Source organism: Anolis carolinensis, chromosome 2, assembly GCF_035594765.1.
Source record: "Anolis carolinensis isolate JA03-04 chromosome 2, rAnoCar3.1.pri, whole genome shotgun sequence".
Classification (NCBI taxonomy): Eukaryota; Metazoa; Chordata; class Lepidosauria; order Squamata; family Dactyloidae; genus Anolis; species Anolis carolinensis.
The window spans coordinates 320315201-320337627 of record NC_085842.1 but is presented as its reverse complement, the minus strand read 5'-3'; the positions used below and the strand labels follow the sequence as shown (position 1 = coordinate 320337627).

The 22427-nt window shown below is 41.5% G+C and overlaps 2 protein-coding genes across 4 annotated transcripts in view; one reads left to right on the top strand and one right to left on the bottom strand.

Moving 5' to 3' along the window:
• The window catches only part of ube2r2 (ubiquitin conjugating enzyme E2 R2), a 79541-nt gene extending 61748 nt beyond the window's left edge, over positions 1-17793 (bottom strand). The window contains exon 1 of the mRNA XM_003226367.4: positions 17257-17793. Coding sequence (XP_003226415.1) covers positions 17257-17433 — 177 coding nt within the window. The 5' untranslated portion in view covers positions 17434-17793. The remainder of the gene's footprint in view (positions 1-17256) is intronic.
• Positions 17794-18949: 1156 nt separating this feature from the next.
• The window catches only part of nol6 (nucleolar protein 6), an 83036-nt gene continuing 79558 nt past the window's right edge, over positions 18950-22427 (top strand). The window contains exons 1-2 of one of the 3 annotated variants that reach the window (XM_062972615.1): positions 18950-19032; positions 21010-21240. In XM_062972615.1, the coding sequence (XP_062828685.1) occupies positions 21010-21240 (231 nt within the window). In that variant the 5' untranslated portion in view covers positions 18950-19032. Of the gene's footprint in view, positions 19033-19212; positions 19370-19667; positions 19692-21009; positions 21241-22427 lie in introns of those variants that run through there. The other 2 variants (XM_008119164.3, XM_062972616.1) reach the window with 2 other exon arrangements.

Here is a 22427-nt window from a genome sequence, read left to right as displayed (position 1 = left end):
TTCAACAACAGAATATGTTGCTGTTTCCAAGCGTGGTGGAGTTTCTGTCTTTGGAGGCTTTAAATAGAGACTGGATGGCCACCCATCAGGAGCGCTTTGATTATGTATTCCTACATGGCTGGGGTTAGACTGGATGACTCTTGGGAATCTCTTCTAAAACTATGATTCTGTAAGATACATAACCAAGGCCTCCTACAAGATGGGAGCAAACTAAAAAACAGCAAGACTGTAGGAAACCTTCTTGGCAGAATACAGACCGATTTACAATTGTTCGCTTTTGAGTCTGGATTGTAGGATGCACATTAAAACAAACCAACAAAATGCCAAATGACATGAATCAGGACAAGTAACGTTTCCAGAAACTTAGAAGGAATGGGGAGGGGGAACCCTTTAGAAATTTTGAAATAATGCAACAGCATCTTTTTCAGATTGAAGGACATTTGGTTACATAGGGAGAAATGTGTCACGTCTAGATCCATTTGGAATGATATTTTCATGTTAGGTGTATTAAGAGTACAGCCTATTCAATAAATAAATACTTTTAAAGTTTTAGTTTTCCTTACAAACATGTCTAACAAGGTCCTAAACCATAAGCAACACGCAAATCTTAAGGAAACACTTTATTTTGCCAGTTTATCAAGCAAAACAAACAAACAAACAAACAAACAAAAAACAGTGAGGACAAAAAACCCATCAACATTCATAAATTATTTTGCTTCTTTTCCACAATGTAAAACAGACATTAAGTGCTCATTTCCATAAAGAAAAGGAAACCAAGACCAGGAATTATAATGGAAGTGCTGTACGTAATTTTATATAAAAGCATATCTGTTATATAGCTTTTAATAATGTGAGTGGAATAAATATATGAGCATCTTGTAAATAGTTTAGTCAACATTCATAATAGAAATATTCCATTATCCTTTTTTCCATAGTTTTTTTTTTCAGGAAAAAGCCTTTGGAAAGGAATGGGGGAAATTCTCCCTAACTTTCCATTTCTTTGGCCCAGGACTTCACATCCCTAAACAAATCCTTTGTTCGAAACACCAAAAACATTTATTTTCCGCAGGCCCAATAAAGCTTTGTCTCCCTGTCAAAACATTAGAATGGACTGCTGTCTCTTTTACACACCACCTTCAGCCTGTTTAAAATAGCACAGCAAGGATGTGTCCAGGAGATGGGTAAACAGGGATCCTGTCTGCCACCACTTTTTTGACAATATCACACATTTTATCAAAGCATATGTTTTTTCCAGCATCAGATATAGAAACTTTGTTTTTAAAGAAAGCAAAATTCTACACAAAAGGTACACGCACAGATGACTCAAATAATACATAGTCCTAATTTCAAGAAGAGAGTATAAACAGCAACCCCAAAGCAATTTCTATAGCATTCAGCTGGCCTTACAGGGTAGTCAAACTTTCCATAGCAGGGTGAAAAGTACAGCTTTCTGAAAAGTTGTCAGATGCTGTATGCTATCTGTGAATTTTGTTATGTGCCTCCATGTTGTTTCCAATTCACGGTGACCCTAATGTGAACCTATCACAGTGTTTCCTAAATCTATTTATTGTATTTTGTTAAATTATCTAATTGTTTTAGTTGCTTATGTTTTATCTTTTGGTATTGTATATTGGCATTGAATTTTGCCAGATTGCGAGCTGCCCCGAGTCCCTTCGGGAGGGAAGGGCGGGATAGAAATGATGGAAATAAATAAATAAATAAATAAGACTTTTGTCAGAGAGGGTTGTGCTTTCCTTCCTCTTATGAGGATGAATGAGTGAAATATGGCCAATGCCACCTAGTGGGTTTCCATGGCCAAGCGGAGATCCGAACCCTAGTTTCCCAAAGTCTTCATCCAACAGTCAAAGCACGACAAAATGTCAACTTCTCACATGTCTGTCAAAAGCCTTTCAAAATTATGATGGGGATTTACTGGGATTACCATCATATGGTCCTTCCAAACCCCAGCAGACCCAAAAAGCAGTGCCAACTATGGGGAATGCTGGTGGTTGCAGTCCAACCTCATAGAATTATAGAACTGGAAGAGACCACAAGAGCCATCCAGCTCAATGGCATCCTGTCAGGCAGAAAGACACAATCAAAGCATTCCTGATGGCTGGCCATCTACTCTGTACTTAAAAACCTTCAGAGAAGAAGACTCCATTGGACTCCCAGGCAGTATATTCCACTGTCAACAGCTCCAACAATCAGGAAGTTCTTCCTACAGTTTTGGTGGTATCTCTTTTCCTGGAGTTGGAATCCATTGTTCTGTATCCTAGTCTCTATGAGCAGCAGAAAGTAACTTGCCCCCCTCCGCAATGTAAAATCCTCTCCAATATTCAAAAATGTCCCTGGTCTCCCCTGTCAACCTTCTTTTCTCCAGGATAACACATATTCAACTCCTTAAACCACTCCTCAGAGGGATCCATGGGTTCCAGACCTTTGACCATGTAACATTTGACAACTCCGCATATGTATGCCTGACCACAATGTCCTCATGTACCGAGAAAGAGTTGTTTAAAGTTATGGACAATGCGGTAGCTGTTGCCCGCTTTTGGTCTAAAAACTATTTAGCTGCTTGTGATTCCTTTATTTCATCATTTTTAAACTTATTTATTATGCAATGCTTTGGCACAAAATAAATAAGCATTTTAGTGGCCCTTCTTTGGACACCTTCCAGCTTGTCAATACCTTTTTTGAATCGTGGTGCCCAGAACTGGACTTAGTGTGTTTTCAGGTGAGGTCTGACCGACAAGACTACTTCTTAGCAGGGGGTTGGACTAGATGGCCCATGTGGTCTCTTCCAACTCTACTATTCTATGATTCATAGTGCCCACTGCTGCTCTATATTGATATTGCTGGGCACCCTAGCAGTGTGAAAACTGTTTCACTCAGCTTTCATAGTCCTCTCCCCCATTTAGAAACAAGAGAATGCATTATGGGTGAATATCTCCTGTATTCTGTGTTGACCTTAGAAAGGCAATAGCTCCAAGGCTAGAAAAGAAAATAAGAATAGTACTCCTGACTTCCCTGTATAAATAGCTTTAATTGGTAGGTCATCAAGTGTGGATACTAGGTTCTGTTGAAAGGTGGTTGTAATACACTCTGATGCAACAGCCACAGGACAACCCTATTTTTAAAAGCTGGCAAATTTGGACTGCCTATACAGCCACTATTTCCACAGTAAGGCAGATGTATCTGGTCCCATCAGTAAGTTGTACTCTTCCCATACACCCAAATTACTATCCACTGCCCTGAGTACTAAGAAGTGGCTGAAAAGACAACCATAAAATTTCATAAATAAGCTAGTGAGTGCTCTTGAAATAGTCTAAACAGGATAAAACAAAATGGTTTCCTGTTTGGGTTTTTGGCAATGACCTTAAAATATACTCTCTCCATAAACATATAATGCCTTTTCCTAGCCACACTCCAATATGCCAAAAGTTATGCACATCACTTGATTGCACTCAGTAAGGAAACTAAATGTATCCAAATTATGTGACATTAGTCACATGTGACACTTGAAAGAAACCACAGTTCAAGTTTACAATCCCTCCTATGACAAACTGCCAGGCTGCTCAAAACAGCCACTTATTTACTAGTCTACTGCAAGTATGAGGAATAGTTCTAGAGACTGTTCACTTCAGATGAGTACAGGTAGCAAATCCTTAAACTCTTGAGATTATTACCTTAAAGCAATACATTTCTAGAGAAAGATTACATCACACAAAGCAGAAAAACCATCAGCAATTTACACAATCCCCTCCATATCCTATTCTGCTACTTTTGGTGTAGGAGGCAACAGGTATTACTACCAGTAAAAGTAGCAGAGAATATTTTTTTACACCCTACCTCTTCCAAAGGAGGGAAGTGTCCCCACTATCGTGGAGGCGATTTGATTTAAGTAGGGTTGCTCTCAGAAACAACTGAGAATTAGGCCTTCTAAGAAAAATGTCTTAGATCAGGTGCTGGGCAAAGCAGAGCCCATGGGCAGGCCCTCAGGGGCATTTCTGTGGCCTCCAGAAATAAAAGAAAAAATGTGGAAATAATTCTTTGCAGGAGCAGACACAGGACGTACAGTCCTCCAAAGACTTCTGGGAGGTTAAACAAACCCTTAGCCTTGCAGATGCCTAATCCTGCCTAAGAAATTCTATTGCTCTACTGTTCTATATTTTGAATTATTCAACTGATTTTATTAAGACCCACTCAAAGGTCTTATGATTTGGGGTGAGAGGAAAAAACTATGAATAAAACATACTGCCGCTGCAGTGATGAGAATAAGAAAAAGATAAAAGTACAACAAAAGCAGTATTTTCCAAAACCCTCCAAAGGGCAGTGCCCTATCCATTTGCCTAACCCTAAAAGGGATATCTATCAATGATTTGAGGACTCGAGTTTCTGAGCTATAAACAAAAAGGTCCAGCTTTACCCTAAAACTGTTCTACATGCTCCTCCATATGGACTCTCCTGTAAGTTAGAACATCCCAAATACAATTTTCCAAATTTGGGGGAAATCCACGCAGTTGTTTTGGTGATACAGTAACAAACACAGAACGTTTACAGAGACTGCCTATTGCTATGAAACAGATGCCTCTAAAAACACACTTAAGGATGTCATAATTCACAAAACTAAGAGGACAAGTATTGGATTTTAAGATGCTGCAAGATTCTGATCTTTTTCAAGGAATGCTCACTGCTATACTCTGCATTTTTAGTGACTTGGAACACCAATGCTTTGTCCTCTTGTGCAAGATACTATCTGGGTCAAGAACTGTATATGCCTAAAGAGAACTCTGGGTCCTCTTTGAAGACAAACACATTAGCCAGGATTAAGGTTTTAGAAGGCAGTATTGATGGTATTTTTTTCGAATTTGCCTGGGCTAGAAATGGGAAAGCATATTCAAGCCATGGTTGATGACAGACTATAGCAGGAGCAACCTGGCAGGCTGCCCACAGCCTAATCTCCTGCGGCGACCAGGAACAGCTTCTAGGAAAGAGGCAGCTCTTTTCCACCTCCCCCAACTGATTTCCTGGCTAAACACGGCAGGATCGACAGTGAGGATTTTACCTGCCAGAGCACCAATTTAGATCTGCTTCCATCAGAAGAGGGACTTCTACTCCCTGCTGTATTTGCCCAACAGCTGCCATGGTACAGACCCAATTTCACTAACCAAGCACTTCACACTGAGGAGGCAAAGCATGAGCTTTCTGGAAGCAGCACCCACAGCTCAGAAACAGAGTCAACACTCTATGTATAAGACTACATAGAAAATCGAGGCAGTATTTTCAGTTGAAAGGAGACTGCAAAAGGCAGCAGAGATGGGAGAGATATGTGGCTCAGCCCTTTTAAGACCTCTGTCGCCGGAAGAGTAAACAATGCTGAACAGCATGAAATGCTATTCTGATAAAGTGTAAGGTAGTTTCATAAGAAAGATCCAATCTGCACATGTGCCAATTGGTAACAGTCTGGGGAGAGGCAAGGGTTCAAGCAGTTTTGCCACTCTGAAAGTCCCACATGTAAAAAAAAAAAGTAGATAAAAGAAAGCCTTCAAGTTATAGACAAAGGGGAAGCAATCAGATTCATGGATGAGTTGGGCTAGTAGAGCTGTGGCTACGAAGTATTCTTTCCCGACATTGGAAGCAAGGGCAGAATGTATAGTAAAATGTTATTTTAAATATTTCCAGAAGTTGCTGGGTTTGGAGCCAGCATAGTATAGTGGTTTGAGTGTTGGAATATAACTCATCAGAGACCAGGATTCAAATCTCCTCTCTGTCATGGAATCCCATGGGTTTCTTTGGGCAAGTCACACTCTTTCAACCTCAGAGGAAAGCAATGACAACTCCTACTGCTCCTTGAACAAATCTTGCCAAGAAAACCCCGTAATAGATTTACTTTAGTGTCACCAAAAGTCAGAAATGACTTCAAGGCACGTAATAATAAGCAGTGTTTGCCAAACCACAAAATTCAAAATATGTTTTATGGTGATGTTTTTATTATCCCAATGAATGCTATAATACACTTTACACAAGAACCACATAGGCTTCTTTGTCAGCAATGTTAAAATCATATCAGAGGGAAAATGTGACACCGGAGAGCCACACTGCTGCACTTTCTCTGAGATGTTAAAAGTTGTTTAGGATGATCTTGTTTAGGATTATATTGTATTGCCAGTAGAAGGCATGCATCTTGTTGTTTAACTAGTAGCTAGGAACACAAATAACCAAAAATGTTAATAAAAATTCTCATTAGTAGGTAGAAAGAAATATTTGTTTTGAGATCTCAGCCACATCTGCCATGTTTGAGGCTAAAAGAACAGAGTGAGATTCTTAAGAAATCCATGTACTAACATACCTGGAAATCAGTTTAGATATTCTAAAAGGTAAAATGTGTCAATGAGAGCCTAATTCAAATTATCTTAAGTGGGGATTCACATATCTTTGCAATGTGTAACCCTACTGCATTTGCTCCCTTCAGGACTGTTATGTTGCAGCCAATTTCAGTATCTTCAAAGACAAGAGATATATACATCCAGGGATAGCCTTGTTGGCCCAGGAGGAAACCTCTCAACTCTAAAATTGCATTAAATATGTTGTGCCCTTTGGTTGGCTTAATTACTGCATCTCTGTGGTCTGCATTTTGGATTGTTTTATCAGGCTGTCTCAATACTGAAATTAGACCAACACCTTTCTCCATCTATGTTTCCACAATTTGTCCAAGATCTCTCTGAATAAAATGTAATTTTCTGTTGGTATGCACACAACAAACATAGAATTGGGTGATTGACCAAAAAGATGCACACCACCATCTCATGCTCTTGATTTTAAGAAAGGCATGCAATGTCAGCAACTGCAGTATGACCACTGTAGCCACAGAGTATATTCTCCTAGATACCCTCTGTAGATACCTGAAACCATAGATAACAGTAAATCCTATGTTTTGACTATACTTGGCCAGGAAGAACACCATAGAATCACCATGGAAGACTTACAAGAGGCACACAAATACATCTGGGTGGAAAAATCATATTTTGAACAGGGTAAGTGAAACCATGGATAATGGATAATACTGTATTTGTATGAAGATCATTTGCAAATGTAAGCGTTTCCAACGCCATCAGAAAATCCCACCAATTCAAATGCAGGGGTTTGTTCACAGTATATCATTCTTTGCATCCCTGGTTCATACTAAGAAAGAAGAGGAACAGGACTCTGTTCCAAAGACTGAGGGACTGATAGAAAATGGAGGAGTAAAACAAAGGAATGTGGCTATAATTTAAGACTAACACATTTTTATTTTAGCACGAGACTTTGTGGCTATAATCCCACTTCTGATGCAGTACAGTGATATGAAGGACTTGTGTATAAAGCATATTTATATAGTTGTGGGAGACGGAGGGAGTATAATTATTTCCAGAAAGGTGCAAATTATGTACTGTGCCCTAAATTTTCAAAGGGCTGGGTAAGTGATACAGGTCCTTTAGAGCTTTACAGTAGTTTGTTAATGCTGATGTGTGAAAGCAATAAATCTGCTTACAGGAAGAATGCAATAATTTGATGGACCAAAGGCATTACAGTCATAGCCAACCAACAAATGGGGACGCAATAAATGGGGGGCATGATAACAAAACCAAATGGAAATGGCAACCACAGATGTCAAGACACTAAATAGATTAAAATTTCTCAAACCAGCTGGCAGAGGCTTCATTTAGCAGCAAGGCAAAGTTCTGAATACCTTAAAAAAGCTGGTTCATTGTAGTTTGGGTAGGCCCAACAAGATGAGCCTCTATTAAGGCCTCTTGGCAAGCTGATCTCCAGAACAAAGTCCTCCAACTTGCACAACACATTCTCCTGGAACTGTTCACTCATTACCAAACTATTTCCCAAGCCCTTTCAGAACACATACACACCCATTCTAAGTACTTCTGAAAATAACTGGGAGGATTTTAAAAAGATTCATGCACTGACGTGAAACCTCTGGGACCTGCCATTTATTTTAAAAGATTCATCAGTTCAAATTGCTGATTATAATTCAGGGACTTCAGAACAATTTCTGTAAGGGTTCATACTGGAGAACAACCTTCTTGTTGACCTGATATAACAAATATTTCTAACAGAGAACAAAGCTAGTTCAGAAAGTAAGAGGATGGTTTCTGATAGAAAAAAGCACACAGATATAACAAGAGAAGAATTAGATTATTCAACCAAGTGTTTATGGGTCTCTTTTGTCTTAACCACCACACTGTTCCAGAAAAAAGTCTGGATTTTCCATTTCTGCAAGAGATGCTCTAACTTTAAAAAAAATTTAATTTACCAACCCAGTCACCAAGGAAAAATGTTATTCATGACTGAATTGAGAGAAGCTGTTTTCTTTATACCTGCCAATCAAAATCATGGGCATCCTCAATGAATAACAAACGGGAATGGGGGAAAAGGTATTTCTGCAAATGCATACAAAACTTGCCAAAAAGAAAAGCAAGCTTACATTGTGAGAAATATAGTCTACATTCTCCTTCTGCTTTAGGTTAACAGCAGTCTACCATGCTACTTAAACATAAACAATAATGTATTTTACCTATGCCATTTTTCTCCTATTAATCAGAGTTAAGAGTGTGTCCGGTCTGAGGCAAACAAGTTTAAATTGATCCAAACATAGAAGCCATGTGAGGTCAAGCTTGCTACTATCACAAACCAACAATTCTGTGCTATATCCTAGAATTTTTACAATGCATCTGGAGTTCAAAAAACATTTCTGGACAATCCCTTCACCAAATCCTACTGAAAGAATTTTAAAGTCAGGAGATTAGTGTCTATGTTCTTAAAGAATAGAAGGAATGGGCCTTGTCTCTTACCTGAAAGAGACACAAAATTATGCATACCCCCTGTTTCACTGACCTGTTTATTAGGTACAACAACTTTGTAATCAATAATGTAACAAAAATATAATGTGTGTAGACTTGAGAGGTTTCCCCCACAAATCAGATATCTAGGTTATACTGAGAAATCTGAGAGCAAAGATTCAAGGAAGATAAAAGGATGCACTGTGAAGGCACACTTCAAAGTGTAAATAATTTACACACTACACCACAAATGTGATGATATGGATCTTGTGTACTTCACATGAAATTCAGCATGCATATAATAGAAAAAGGACCATGCTGAATAGAAATGATAGGAATAAGAATGATTTTGCATGACAACTTGCTCCTTATCTTTCTGGTATTCTTACCAAGTAGCATAGTTGCCAAATAGCATGTTATTGTCATTTTATACCTTTGATATTAGTGAAGTAGTTGTGGCATTGTATGTTTGCCGTTTATATGTATGTTAACCACCCTGAGTTCCTCTGTGGAGAGAGGGAAGTCTAGAAATAAAGTTATTGTTGTTGTTGTTTACTTATTTTGTTTAATACATGGGAGAAATACAACCAAGTATGTATGGTGGAATAACTTATACCAGCTACTATATTTGGTGAGAGATCTTTGTTTCCTAATGTTTGCTCATATCCAGAATCTAATATGGAAAGGATGTAGTCTCATCCTCACTTTTCCAGAAACTATGTTAAACTGTGGATAAGGAGGGACTACTGTACTGACAAGGCACAGGGGCCAAATCCAAAGCCACAAATTTGTCAACAGGTTCTACAGCTTTCCATGGTCCACTTCTTCACTACCAATATTATGCAATCATGTTATACAAACATGCCACTAAGATTTAGAAAAGTATGCCACTTCAGTGGGGTGTCTTTTGGCCTACTAGATATTTTGGCCTATGCCTCCCATGAACAAAGGTTAGGGATGATAAAACCTGGAGGTTGCAATGTCTGAAGAACAAAATATTCCTTGTGCTTGTTTTATTTTCTACTTCAGCTAAAAGAACAAAATGTTCATTGGTAACACAGATAGTGCAAGTAGTTCAGTGCAAGAGACATCTTCAAAATGGAGGAAAACTATTTAATTGAACAGTACAGTTTTGTCTCAGTCAGAAACATATTTAGTAAGATTAAATCCTATTCACCTCAATAAGAATTGTTTCTGGGTAAACAAACATATGCTCATATTACATGTGAGAATGGCCCCAATTGCAAAAGGGAATTCTGGGTTTCAAAGTGTAAGTTGGAAAAGTTTGACCAGAATCCCACTGGGATTCCCACTATTAATATCGTGCATATAATGGCAAACTAATGCAATGGCAGTAGCTGAATTATTTTCACACCCTGCAGCAAGCCAATAAGATGTGATACTATTGTTGGTTTGCATTTTTGGAGCCCTACTGAAACTACTTTGTCAAGTATAGTTGTACTACCACAAAGTATGAATGCCAAAAAGAAACCAGTACATGCCCAACAGAATAATGGCATTTCAGTTTCAGCATTTGTGACCAAAGAGTGCACAGCACATTTTCAGTAGCTCAAAGTTTAACGGTAGATACTGCATCTGATCGATTCCCTATTCTTCTGGACTTAAAAAGTTATCCATCTGTATTCAAAATACAGATTTTAATAAATATCTTCTAAAACTCATTCTAGAGAGAATAGTACAAAATCTAACCCTTGCAACTATACACCTGCATTCATAACACACAAATGCAATCAACTGGCTAAAGAAGCAGGATGTTTAAACATTTCCCCAAAGGTGATCTCAGGTCACCAACATACTCATGAACATCTGATACATGGATTATTGGACAACTTGTATGGAACCAAATGGAGCGATCTTTGAAAAGCAGTTTTCTGAATAATATGATCAAAATGCTGAAGAGCAACATGAAATAGCTATGGGAAATACCTGCCTATCCAATTTCCCACAAGATTAATTCTACCAAATATACACAGAGCTACTTCCAATATAAGAGGCAAAGTTGGATTTTACACTATTAGCACTGTCCAATTACCTTTAAACTGCTCCCTAGTTCTGAAAAACCCAAGCCAACTCCTTGTTAAGATTCAACTCCAGTCACAATTTCACAGTTTACAGTAGTCTAAGGAAGACAAAAGACGGAACACGCTCTTTTGTCACTCGCCTGGAGGTTGACCTAAGTACAGTGTGCTCTTATAAAGAGCAGTCTAGAAGAAACAAAGGAAAAGAAGTAACAGAGGGTAGAGGTCTGGACATCAGAAACACTAGACCAGATGAGGGTCAGAGGCCAAGCCTTTCTTTCTCCAGCAAAAGAGGTCACACATGGCCTACCATGCTAAAGTTTCAACACGAAAAGCGCGTAAACGAAGAGAAACCCAAGATCTCTTTTCTGCACACTATTTGCACAGCCACACATAGGTGCATTTATTCCCTTTAAAATCTTGGAAAAGGAAAAGCTGAAGATGGGAGAGAGAGCAGCAGTGGGAGCAGAATAATGAGAAAGCAAAGGAAGAAGTTTAAATAGACATTAATTTTAGTATGCTTCAGTATACAAATGGAAAAAGAGGAATGAGATATTTTTCGGGTATCTTTAAGACTTGACTTATTTTAGCTCAGCTTTCAAGCAATTCAATTCAGTTCCCAACAGATGCCATTTGGACAGCACATGGAGGAGTGGACTGAAATGTACACAAAAGTTGAAGCTGATAATAATCTACACTGCAATATAATGAAGTGTGAACCCGCATTGTATGATCAGTATAGACTCATATAATGCATGTTAACTGCACTAAACAGTATTATATGGCAGTGCAGAAGAAGCCAAATTCATCAGACTAAAAAGTGGCAATAGATTCCTCCCCTCTCCTTTTCTTTTTTTAAGTTGATGGAGATACCAAAGTGCCACTCCAGAATATACAAGATAAATGAAGTGCACTTGGGGGGGGGGGGGATGATCAATAATGAGTGTGTAGTTATTCTATTAGTCCAAATGTTGTGGATGGGAATTCATTTCAGATGTTATCACTATATCAAGGAGTTCTGGATACCTGCAGCAGCCCCAGGAGATCAAGGTTAGAGAGGTAGGATCAAGACAATGGGGAACAAGGAGCATAAGATGGAAAGGCAGATGCCTCAGCCTTGCCAAAAGATTCTTACAAAGGTAACTGAGCTGATGGCAGAATCACAGATGGCAAGACTAGAAGAAATTGGAAAGAGGCCATTTTGTGAGCCATAAAAGGAAAACAAGGAGGAAGTGGGAGGAAGAGAAACAGGGAACCAAGCTTGCAGAGTTGGTAAAGGGACCATCCAGAAGGATGATTACCAGTATACCGCCTCAAAAAGGGTGCACAGAAAAGAGAAAACAATAGCAAAATCCTCTCGTCAAGGAGTGGAATTGATCAAGGCTTACGTAAGTGTTACTGGTCAACTTAAAAAAAAATGCAAAATACAATCCCCATTTCTGCAGGTGATAAGTTTTCCAGACTCTACATGAATACATAAACCAAGAGGCAAACACCTCGCCAGGTATTAGCATCCTTCACTCACTGAACATTTTAAAAAATAACTGGTAAAATAATCTGAATCTTGTTGGTTAGTAACTACTGGAGTAAATAAACTGAATGAATGTCTCAGTGGTGATCAAACATATAGGCAAGTCCCACCATTTCAATAAGTTGACTTTACTTCAGTCAACCTGGGTCCCATATTGGTATGGAGACAATACATATGTATATATTATGTGGGGAGAAGACTTGATTTAAAACATTTCTCATTATGTTAATGAAAAGCCATATACAGTGTTCCCTCACTACTTCGCGGTTTGCTTTTCGTGGATTCGTTGTTTTGCACTTTTTTTTTAAAAAAAAAACAACACTAAAATAATATTATAAATTATAAAAAATATGTTTTACAGTGGCGGTGGGCTCAGGCGGGTGAGGGCGGCGAGGCAGAGGAGGAGCCCAAATGGCAGCGAGAGGAGAGAAGCAGAGAAGGAGCCCAAATGGCAGCGAGAGGAGAAGAATGGTGGGAGTTGGATTCCCAAACCCCTGGAGGGCAGGCCCAAGTGGGTCGGTGCCTGAACCAAAGCAAGCCTTATATTGTGGGAATGTGTGAGGCGGATCACACATGGTCTCCCCTTGATCTAAAACATTTCTCATTATGATTATGAAAAGACATATATTGTGGTAAACCGGGTCCCATATTAGCAGGAAGATGAAACAAGGCACTACTGGGGGCTGTAGGCCCTGTGATCTAAAACATGGGCAACTTGGAAGTCCCTAAATAGACTGAGAAGCGGAGTGGGCAGATCAAAAGACAACCTGGCAAGATGGCGCTACCTGGAGAAATCCTCCACCTTGTGTGACTGTGGAGCAGAACAAACAATTCCTCTCATATGTCTGTTTGCCCACAATGCCCTGCCTCGTGCACCGAGGAGGAGTTGTTTAAAGCTAAGGACAATGCGATTGCTGTTGCCCACTTTAGATCTAAAACTATTTAGTTGTTTGTAATTCCTTTATTTTATCGCTTTTAAACTTATTTATTATGCAATGCTTTTGACATGAAATAAATAAATAAATATTATTATGATGAAAAGCTAAATATTTTGGGGACCATGAGTTTCTCCTCAACTAAAACATTTCTTATTATGATGAAAAGTCATATATTGTGGTAACCTGGGCCCCATGTTGGCAGGGAGACAACAGATAGAGAGGAAACAAGATGCGTTTGTGGAGCGTGGGTCTGCTGTGATCTATAACATTTCTCATTATGATTACGGAAAGCCATATATTGTAAAAACCTGGGTCCCATAGTGGTAGGAAAATTATATACAGTAGAGTCTCGCTTATCCAATATTCTGTATTATCCAATGCAGTCTGCCTGCTAGTAGTCAATATTTTTGTAGTCAATGTTTTCAATACATTGCAAGGTTTTGGTACTCAATTCGTAAATACAGTAATTACTCCATAATGTTACCATATATTGAACTGCTTTTGTTGTTGATTTGTTGTAAAACATAATGTTTTGGTGCTTAATTTGTAAAATCATAACGTAATTTGACATTTAATAGGCTTTTCTTTAATCCCTTCTTATTATCCAACATTTTTGTTTATCCAATGTTCTGCCAGCCTGTTTATGTTGGATAAGCAAGACCCTACTGTATATATAGTGTGGAGGAAAGACAAGGTGTCTGTGGGGATTCTGCCCCCCTTTAATCTTATGATTATATTATGAATATTGTAATAAGCTGAATCCCATATTGGTATGAAGACTATACATTGAGTGTGGAGAAGACTTGATTGAAAACATTTCTCATTATGATTATAAAAACTATATATTTTGGGATTATGGGTCCCATATTAGAAGGAACATGATGATAGATAGAGCATGCGTATGTGTGTAGTGGGGGGGACAAGGCACCTTTGCATACAGTGGGTCTGCTGTGATCTAAAGTATTTCCTATTATGGTTATGAAAAGCCATATATTAAGGGACTCTGGGTCCCACATTGGCAGGAAGTTGTATGTTCTGCTCCACAGTCACACAAGATTGTTAAATTTTAATTTTGTAATTTTTTAATATGTTGGATATGTGTTTTATACGTACTGGACAAGTGCCTGTGTAAGCCGCCTTGAGTCCCCTTCAGGGATGAGAAAGGCGGGCTACAAATGTGGTAAATAAATAAATAATAAAAATAGTGCCATCTCGCCAGGTTGTCCTTTGATCTGCCCACTCCGCGTCCAAGTCTGTTAAGGGACTTCCAAGTTGCCCATTCTTGGTTTGCCCCTGGAGACAGACCCTCATGGGGGGCCATCTAGTTGGGATTGCCTGGTTTAGCTGCCCAGAGGGATACTCTTGCTGTTGTTGGAGAAACACTAAGAGGGGAGTGGTGGTTCTCATGAAGCCTTTCCTTGATTTGAGTCTACTGGGAGGAGGCTGATAGTCATGCAGTTGATGGCTTTCACAGTGTTGGACCTTATTTCGCTCACAGTTAGCAGCAACTTCCTGTGGCACATGGGGAGGAGGAGGGAGGTGATGACAGACAGATGGGGGAAACTTCGGCCCTCCAGGGCTTTGGGACTCCAACTCCCACCATTCCTAACAGCCTGCCAGCTGTTAGAAATGGTGAGAGTTGGTTTCCCAAACCCCTAGAAGTCAGACCCAAGTGGGTCCGTGCCTGACCCAAAGCAAGCCTTATATTGTGGGAATGTGTAAGGCGACTCACACATAGTCTTCCCCTCGATCTAAAACATTTCTCATTATGATTATGAAAAGAGATATATTGCGGTAAACTGGGTCCCATATTGGCAGGAAGGTGATAGACAGGAAACAAGGTGCATTTCGGGACTGTGGGTCCCCTGTGATCTAAAACACTTTTCATTATGATTATGAAAAACTAAATATAATATTGGTAGGAAGACACCCACACACACACTCTCTCTCTATATATATACAGTAGAGTCTCACTTATCCAAAACTCGCTTATACAAGGTTCTGGATTATCCAAGGCATGTTTGTAGTCAATGTTTTCAATATATCATGATTTTTTGGTGCTGAATTCATAAATACAGTAACTCCTACATAGCATTATTTCATATTGAACTACTTTTTCTGTCAAATTTGTTGTATAACATGTTTTGGTGTTTAATTTGTAAAATCATAACCTAATTTGATGTTTAATAGGCTTTTCCATAATCCCTCCTTATTATCCAACATATTTGCTTATCCAACGTTCTGCTGGCCTGTTTCTGTTGGATGAGACTCTACTGTATATGTATTCTGGGCCACATATTAGGACATGATGATAGATAAGTGTGTGTGTACGTAAAACTTCATTTTTGTTGGCCGGTTATAACCCCACTCTGACAACAAAAGTGGCCCTGTATTTGTTTAAAGCTGCTAAAAGGAGATCAGAGTACATAGATTACCGTAGATTGGGGTGCAGGGCATGGGAAAGGAGGGTAGTTGATGCATAGATCTTTAGCTAAACTCCATTGGCACCAAGCAGGCAGACACCTGTACACCTGTATTTTATTTTAAGTGAACTAGATGTATGTTGTATGTTGTTTTTGTATTGTCTGTCCTTGATAAGGCCTACTGGCTATCAATAAATTATTGAGAGTGTGTGTACGTGTGTAGTGGGGGGCACAAGGCATCTCTGGGGACAGCGGGTCCGCAGTGATCTAAAATATTTCCTATTATGGTTCTGAAAAGCCATATATGAAGGGACTCTGGGCATTGTCAGGAATATATATATATACACACACACACACAGGAAAGGAAGGAAAGACAAGGTGCATTTGAAAAGATCTATACCAGGGGTCCCCAAGCCATTTATCCGGCCCCCGCAGCGCATGCCTTTCCCGCCTCCTCCCTCACCCGGTGCATGCCTTCCAGAGCTTTGCTTGTTTATAATAGCATTTTAATTATTATTTCATTAATAATTAATTATCAAGGGGATGCTTTGCTAGTGCTTTTGGTGCACAAAGGCAGAAGGGGGCTGGACTAAATGGCCCAAGGGGTCTCTTCCAATCCTCTTTATTATTATTATTACTGACACAAAGACACAGTATAACACAGCAAACAAGATAGATATGCTGGATTTCGTATCACAAAATCACAAGCTCCCAAGCGTTTAGGGCTGTGTGATACATTATTATTATTATTATTGAGGCTGGGTGGCCATCTGTCAGGGGTGCTTTGCTTGTGCTTTTGATGCACAAAGGTAGAAGGGGGGTGGACTAAGTGGCCCAAGGGGTCTCTTCCAATCCTCTATTATTATTATTGACACAAAGACACAGTATAACACAGCAAACAAGATAGATATGCTGGATTTTGTATCACAAAATCACAAGCTCCCATGCGTTTAGGACTGTGTGATGTATTATTATTATCATTGAGGCTGGGTGGCCATCTGTCATGGGTGCTTTGCTTGTGCTTTTGATGCACAAAGGTAGAAGGGGGGTGGACTAAGTGGCCCAAGGGGTCTCTTCCAACCCTCTTTATTAATTTTATTATGATTATTAACATTGAGACTGTATTTGTTCCCGTTTGGGTTTTTTTACTTCAAAATAAGAGATGTGCAGTGTGCATAGGAATTTGTTTATAGTTTTTTTTCAACTATAGTCCGGCCCTCCAACGGTCTGAGGGACCGTGAACTGGCCCCCCGTTTAAAAAGTTTGGAGACCCCTGATCTATAGTGTGGGGATTTGGGACCCATATTGGCAGGGAGTTGATGACAGATTGATGGGTGGGAACTTCGGCCCTCCAGGGGTTTGGGACTACAACTCCCACCATTCCTAACAGCCTGCCGGCTGTCAGGAATGGTGGGAGTTGTAGTCCCAAACCCCTGGAGGGCAGGCCCAGGCCCAAAGCAAAGCTTTTTATGTAGGAACCCGTCTCACCTTGAAGTACCCGCCCTCGTAGAGCGTGTTGGGGGGCCCGAAGATGGCCACCTCCCAGTTGTAGAGGTCGGACTCGTCGACGAGGGTGATGCGGAAGCCCTCGACGGGCTCCTCCTGCAGGCCCTTCAGCTCCAGCATCAGCGCCTTCTGCGAGCTGCTCACCTGCTGCTGGGCCATGGCGAGCAAGCGAGGGAGGCAGGCAAGGAGGGAGGAGGCGAGGGAGGAAGGAGAGGATGGCGGCGGCGCGAAGGGAGCCGAGGCCTCAGGCCCTCAGCACAGGCCTCGCCCCCGCGCCGCCGCCACCGCTGCCGCCGCCGCCCGCCAGCCTTGAGGCCGGCCGCCTCAGCAGCAGCAGCAGCGGCCGGCTGCTTCTCCTTCTCCTCCTCGGCGGCGTCGTTCCTCCCCTCAGTCCCTCACTCACTGGGCCGCACTCGAAGCCCGCTCCGGCCTCAGCCTCTCTCCTCTCACCACGATGGCGGCTTCCTTTTGTGACGGCCGCGACAGGGCCACTGAGCTCAACGCGCAGGCGCACACTCGCCTTTCTCTTTCCTCCCCTCACGCTCTCTCGCCTTCCTATTGGTCGCCTCGCTCATCGTCCCGCCCCTCCGCTTGCTCCCATTGGTGAGAAATCGCGTCGTGACAACAAGCCACGCCCCTAAGAAAGGCTCAGCTTCAACACGCAGGCGCCAATTCTCCTATTCTCCTCGACACACGCTAAGCCACGCCCCCCTCTGGCCTCGCTATTGGTCACATCATGGATCGCTCCGCCCCGTTTCGCCTATTGGTGACGTTAGTGACGTCTCACCCCCTTCCCTTCCTCCCATTGGTGGCAATCCTTTCGTGACTCGCTCTGACATCCAGCCACGCCCCCAAACTCTGACGGCTGACCATCACTGGGTTCAATGCGCAGGCGCCAAACTCTCCCTTTTCGTCACTCTCTCGTCCCATTCCTCCCGCCTTCTCATTGGTCCGAATCACGTAGCGTCCCGCCCCACTTTCCCATTGGTTGCGATCCCCTTCATGACTCGCTCTGACAGGTAGCCACGCCCCCAAACTCTGACGGCTGACCATCACTGGATTCAATGCGCAGGCGCCAACCTCTCCCTTTTCGACCCTCTCACATCCCATTCCTCCCGCCTGCCCATTGGTCCGAATCACGTAGCGTCCCGCCCCACTTTTCCATTGGTTACAATCCCCTTCATGACTCGCTCTGACAGCTAGCCACGCCCCCAAACTCTGACCGCTGAGCGTCACTGCGCAGGCGCCAAACTCCCCTCGCTTTCATGAGCCCCGTGCACCTTGCGTCACTTACACGTCACTCTCTCATCCCCGCCCACCGTCATGACAACGTCCCAAAACTCCCGCCTTCTCATTGGTCCGTAAAATGAAGGGTCCCGCCCCAGTTTTCCCATTGGTTGTAATCCCCTTCTTGTCTCTCTCTGACAACCAACCCCGCCTCCATTCTCAGCGGGGGTCCTATTTCGCTTCTAATTGGTTGGTTTTGAACATGTGCTTTGGCTTTTTTCTCCCACCCCCCCCGACTCTTCAATCGCCACACTTTGTCGTTTTCTTATTGGTTCACTGCAATAAAGAGCTCTCTCTTGATTCGTTGCCATGTGCCTCAATCCCAGATGGAAGACCAATCAGCTTGTTTAGAGAGTCTTAAAGGGACAGAGTTCCTAAAACTCAGCCTGTCAATAGGGGAGGAATTAGAAGGCCCGGCTAGGTTGGCCAACTCTCAGGAATTCTGGGAGTTGAATTCCAAAAGGATCAAAGGTAGGGAACCATTGCGAACATCTCGCTTTCAGCAGAAAAATACACATAAAATGGAAATTAGGAAACAAACGGGAAGTGGTTCTCTACTATTTTCATACCTCTATGTTCCGGGGCGTGGCCTGTAAGAGACTAAGGCGCGGATAGGCTTGCTCTCCATAGATTGGGGCGTGGCCTCAGACTATCTACCAGTTGAAAAGAGGGAGATGACTTCAGTTCTTTTCAACCAATCAGGATCCGAGATGTGACTAGATTCCGGAAATGAGCGAAGGCAGGGTCTGTTTCCACGTGGTTGGGTAGGAGTTTCTTCCACGTGGAGGCCGAACTCTAGCGGCTGAAGGTGGGTCTCTCCTGGGATGATCTTCTGTGGAAGCCGCGCTCCATCAAGTTTATGGAAACTGTCTTAAGAACCTTAGTGCTTCCAAGGGGGCATCTACACTGGAGAATTAATCCAGTTTCGTATCACTTTAACTTCCATGGCCCAATGCTATGGAATGATCGGCGTTGTCGTTTTACAAGACCTTCTCTGCCAAAGAGTGCTTGAATTCTTGGAATTCCATAGCCTTGAGTCATGGCAGCTAAAGTGGTGCCGAACTGCATTGATTCTGCAGTGTAGATGCAGCCCAAGTCTCTTGAGGATGAGTTTAGTTTAATGCCTTCTGGTATGGAAATGCAAAGCTGCAGGCTTGTAAAAGAAATTATATTTATATTATATTTATATTTATTATATAATAATATATATTTATTTTATGGATTTTTTCTAGTTAATTTTTATTAACCACTTACTAGGAAAGTGACAAGGAAAATTAGAAGGAAAAATTGGGATAATAGTTTAGTTATTGGTTAGTTTTAGGCATGGGCAAACTTCGACCCTCTGATTGTTTTGGACTGCAACTCCCACAATTCCCAACAGCCTTCCGGCTGTTAGGAATTGTGGGAGTTGGAGTCCAAAACAACTGGAGGGCTGAAGTTTGCCCATGCCTGGAGTTGCATCTTTACAAATGTCTTAATATATTGCGAGGAGAAAACAAACAGGGTTGTTGGGGAATGTATGGGGAGTTTTTTTATAACATTATTATTGTTGCAACTAAGTCTTTGTCTCTATTTCTTTAACACATGTTTCATAAAATATTGATGATTCTTAACAATTTTAATTTTAAGTCCCTTGGTTGTGTCTTTTTACATGTTCTCACCTTGTTTCCCAGTCTTCATATATCCTTTTCCAATTCTTCTTCGGTGGAAATTGAACATAATTTTTCATAACATATTATTTCACATTAAAGCTCCCAAGATTTAATATTTGTTTACTCGATTTATATCCCACCCTACTCACCCCAAAGGGGACTCAGAGGGAGCCTTACTGGCAGGTCTGTTGACTTGAAGATTGGGTTGCTGACCTGAAGGTTCAAATCACGAGCATGATGAGTTCCTTCTGTTAGCTCCAGCTCTCCATGCAGGGACAAGGATAGTAAAACATCCGGGCGTCCCCTGGGCAATGTCCTTGCAGATGGCCAATTCTCTCACACAAGATGTGACTTGCAGTTTCTCAACTCACTCCTGAAACACACACACACACAAAGGGATGGCCAATTGCAACATTCACACTTGCCTCAAACAGACAAGAGTCCTTTCTCCTATCCTGGACATTATTCCGCAGATATATAAACCCCACTGACCTAGTTTCCAACAGACTTCACAACCTCTGAGGATGCCTGCCATAGATGTGGGTGAAATGTCAGGAGAGAATGGTTCTGGAACATGGCTGTACAGCCTGGAAAACTCACAGCAACCCAAATAATACTTTAAATAATACTTCAAATAAATATTTAAATTAAATTTAAACTTTCATTTAACTAAAATGCCTACCGGGCCAAAGCTGGTATGGAAATGAAAGGCTGCAGGCTTGCAAAATATGTTTCACAGGCCGTTTGTATGGCTTTGTTGATTAATATTGATATGTTATCTCCTCGTTAATTTCAGATGCCTGAAGAACCAGAGCGAGAGGAAGGCCTGGAGGGAGAGGAAGGTGATGCCAGCCTCTCCAAGGAGGGGAGAAAACCAAGAGCCAGGAAAAGATCTTCAGCCTCAGAAGGCATCCTGCAGCCGGTGAAGCTGTGCAAGGCTGAGCTCTACAAGCCGCCCACCAATGAAGAACTGAGCCGCCTTAAAGAGACGGAAAACCTCTTCCATTCCAACCTTCTGCGGTTGCAGGTAAAGCAAGATTATAAAGTCTTTTACCTTCTTCTGGGATTCCTGTAACTTTCAGTCTTTTCCCCTTGTTTAAACATTCATCAACAATGCCTCTTTCTCACACAATTAACAATCCATCCTTTCCTCTCTCAGCACTGGTTTCTGTTCTAAGGCCCCTTCTACACTGCAATATAAAATCCAGATTATCTGCTTTGAATGGGATTACAGTATATGGCAGTGTAGATTTATATAATCCAGAGCAAAGCAGATAATGTGGATAATCTGGATTATATGGCAGTGTAGAAGGGTCTAAAGTTGCCTATTGAATCTTCAGAACTCCTCTTTCCCAATCCTGCTTATGTGACCTGTCAAGAGTCAGACGCCAATTAAGAAACAAAACAGAGTTTATTCAAGAGATAGGCCAAAATGTAAACGTAAACACAGAAGATGGCTTTAAACACTTAGCTATCAGTGTTTAAAAGCAGTCCAAACAAAAATATATCAAAAAGTATGTTTTAACAAGCCAACCGGATTATCCACCCAGATAAAACTAAAAAGGTGCTTCACTTCAGCTCAAAACAGATTAAGTTGGCTTAGAAAAGTAGTCAGAACAAACAAAGACTTGGAACCTTCCAAAAATCTTCCAAGAGCTTCAACTAGTAGTTTAAACACGGAGCTCCAAACAAAAAACAAAGCCAGGGAAAAACAGACTTGGAGCCGATGCAAAAAGAACTGTGGTTCCAAACCCTTTCTGTTGCAGGCAACCGGCTCTGGGGATTTAAAGGGACAGTTCACAAAGATGTCACCAAACAGGTCCGGAGACAAATTGACAGGAACAGCAACAACCTGCTTCAAGGATGCAGATAATGCCAGAAGCTCCTAGGATATGGCGAAGAAGCATCGTCAGGTTGATCCAGGGTCAGGGCAGGAGACAGCAGCAGGGTCAAGAAGGCAGGCCAGAAGTCAAGAGCCGTGGGTAGACATCAATCAAAGGGTGAAGGCAGAAACAGGGTCGAATTCCAGTCCAGGGTCCAAAGGTTGCAGTCATCAAAACCAGGTCCACGAAATGGCACAAAGAGCCAAGGCAACGAAGGCAACAGCAGCTAGAATAGTAATCACAGTGCAATCCAGGGAAACCCACACAGTTCCAGCCCTCCGTTGCAGAGCAACCCAGATAACTTACATCAGAATCAAAGTCCCAGTCCAGT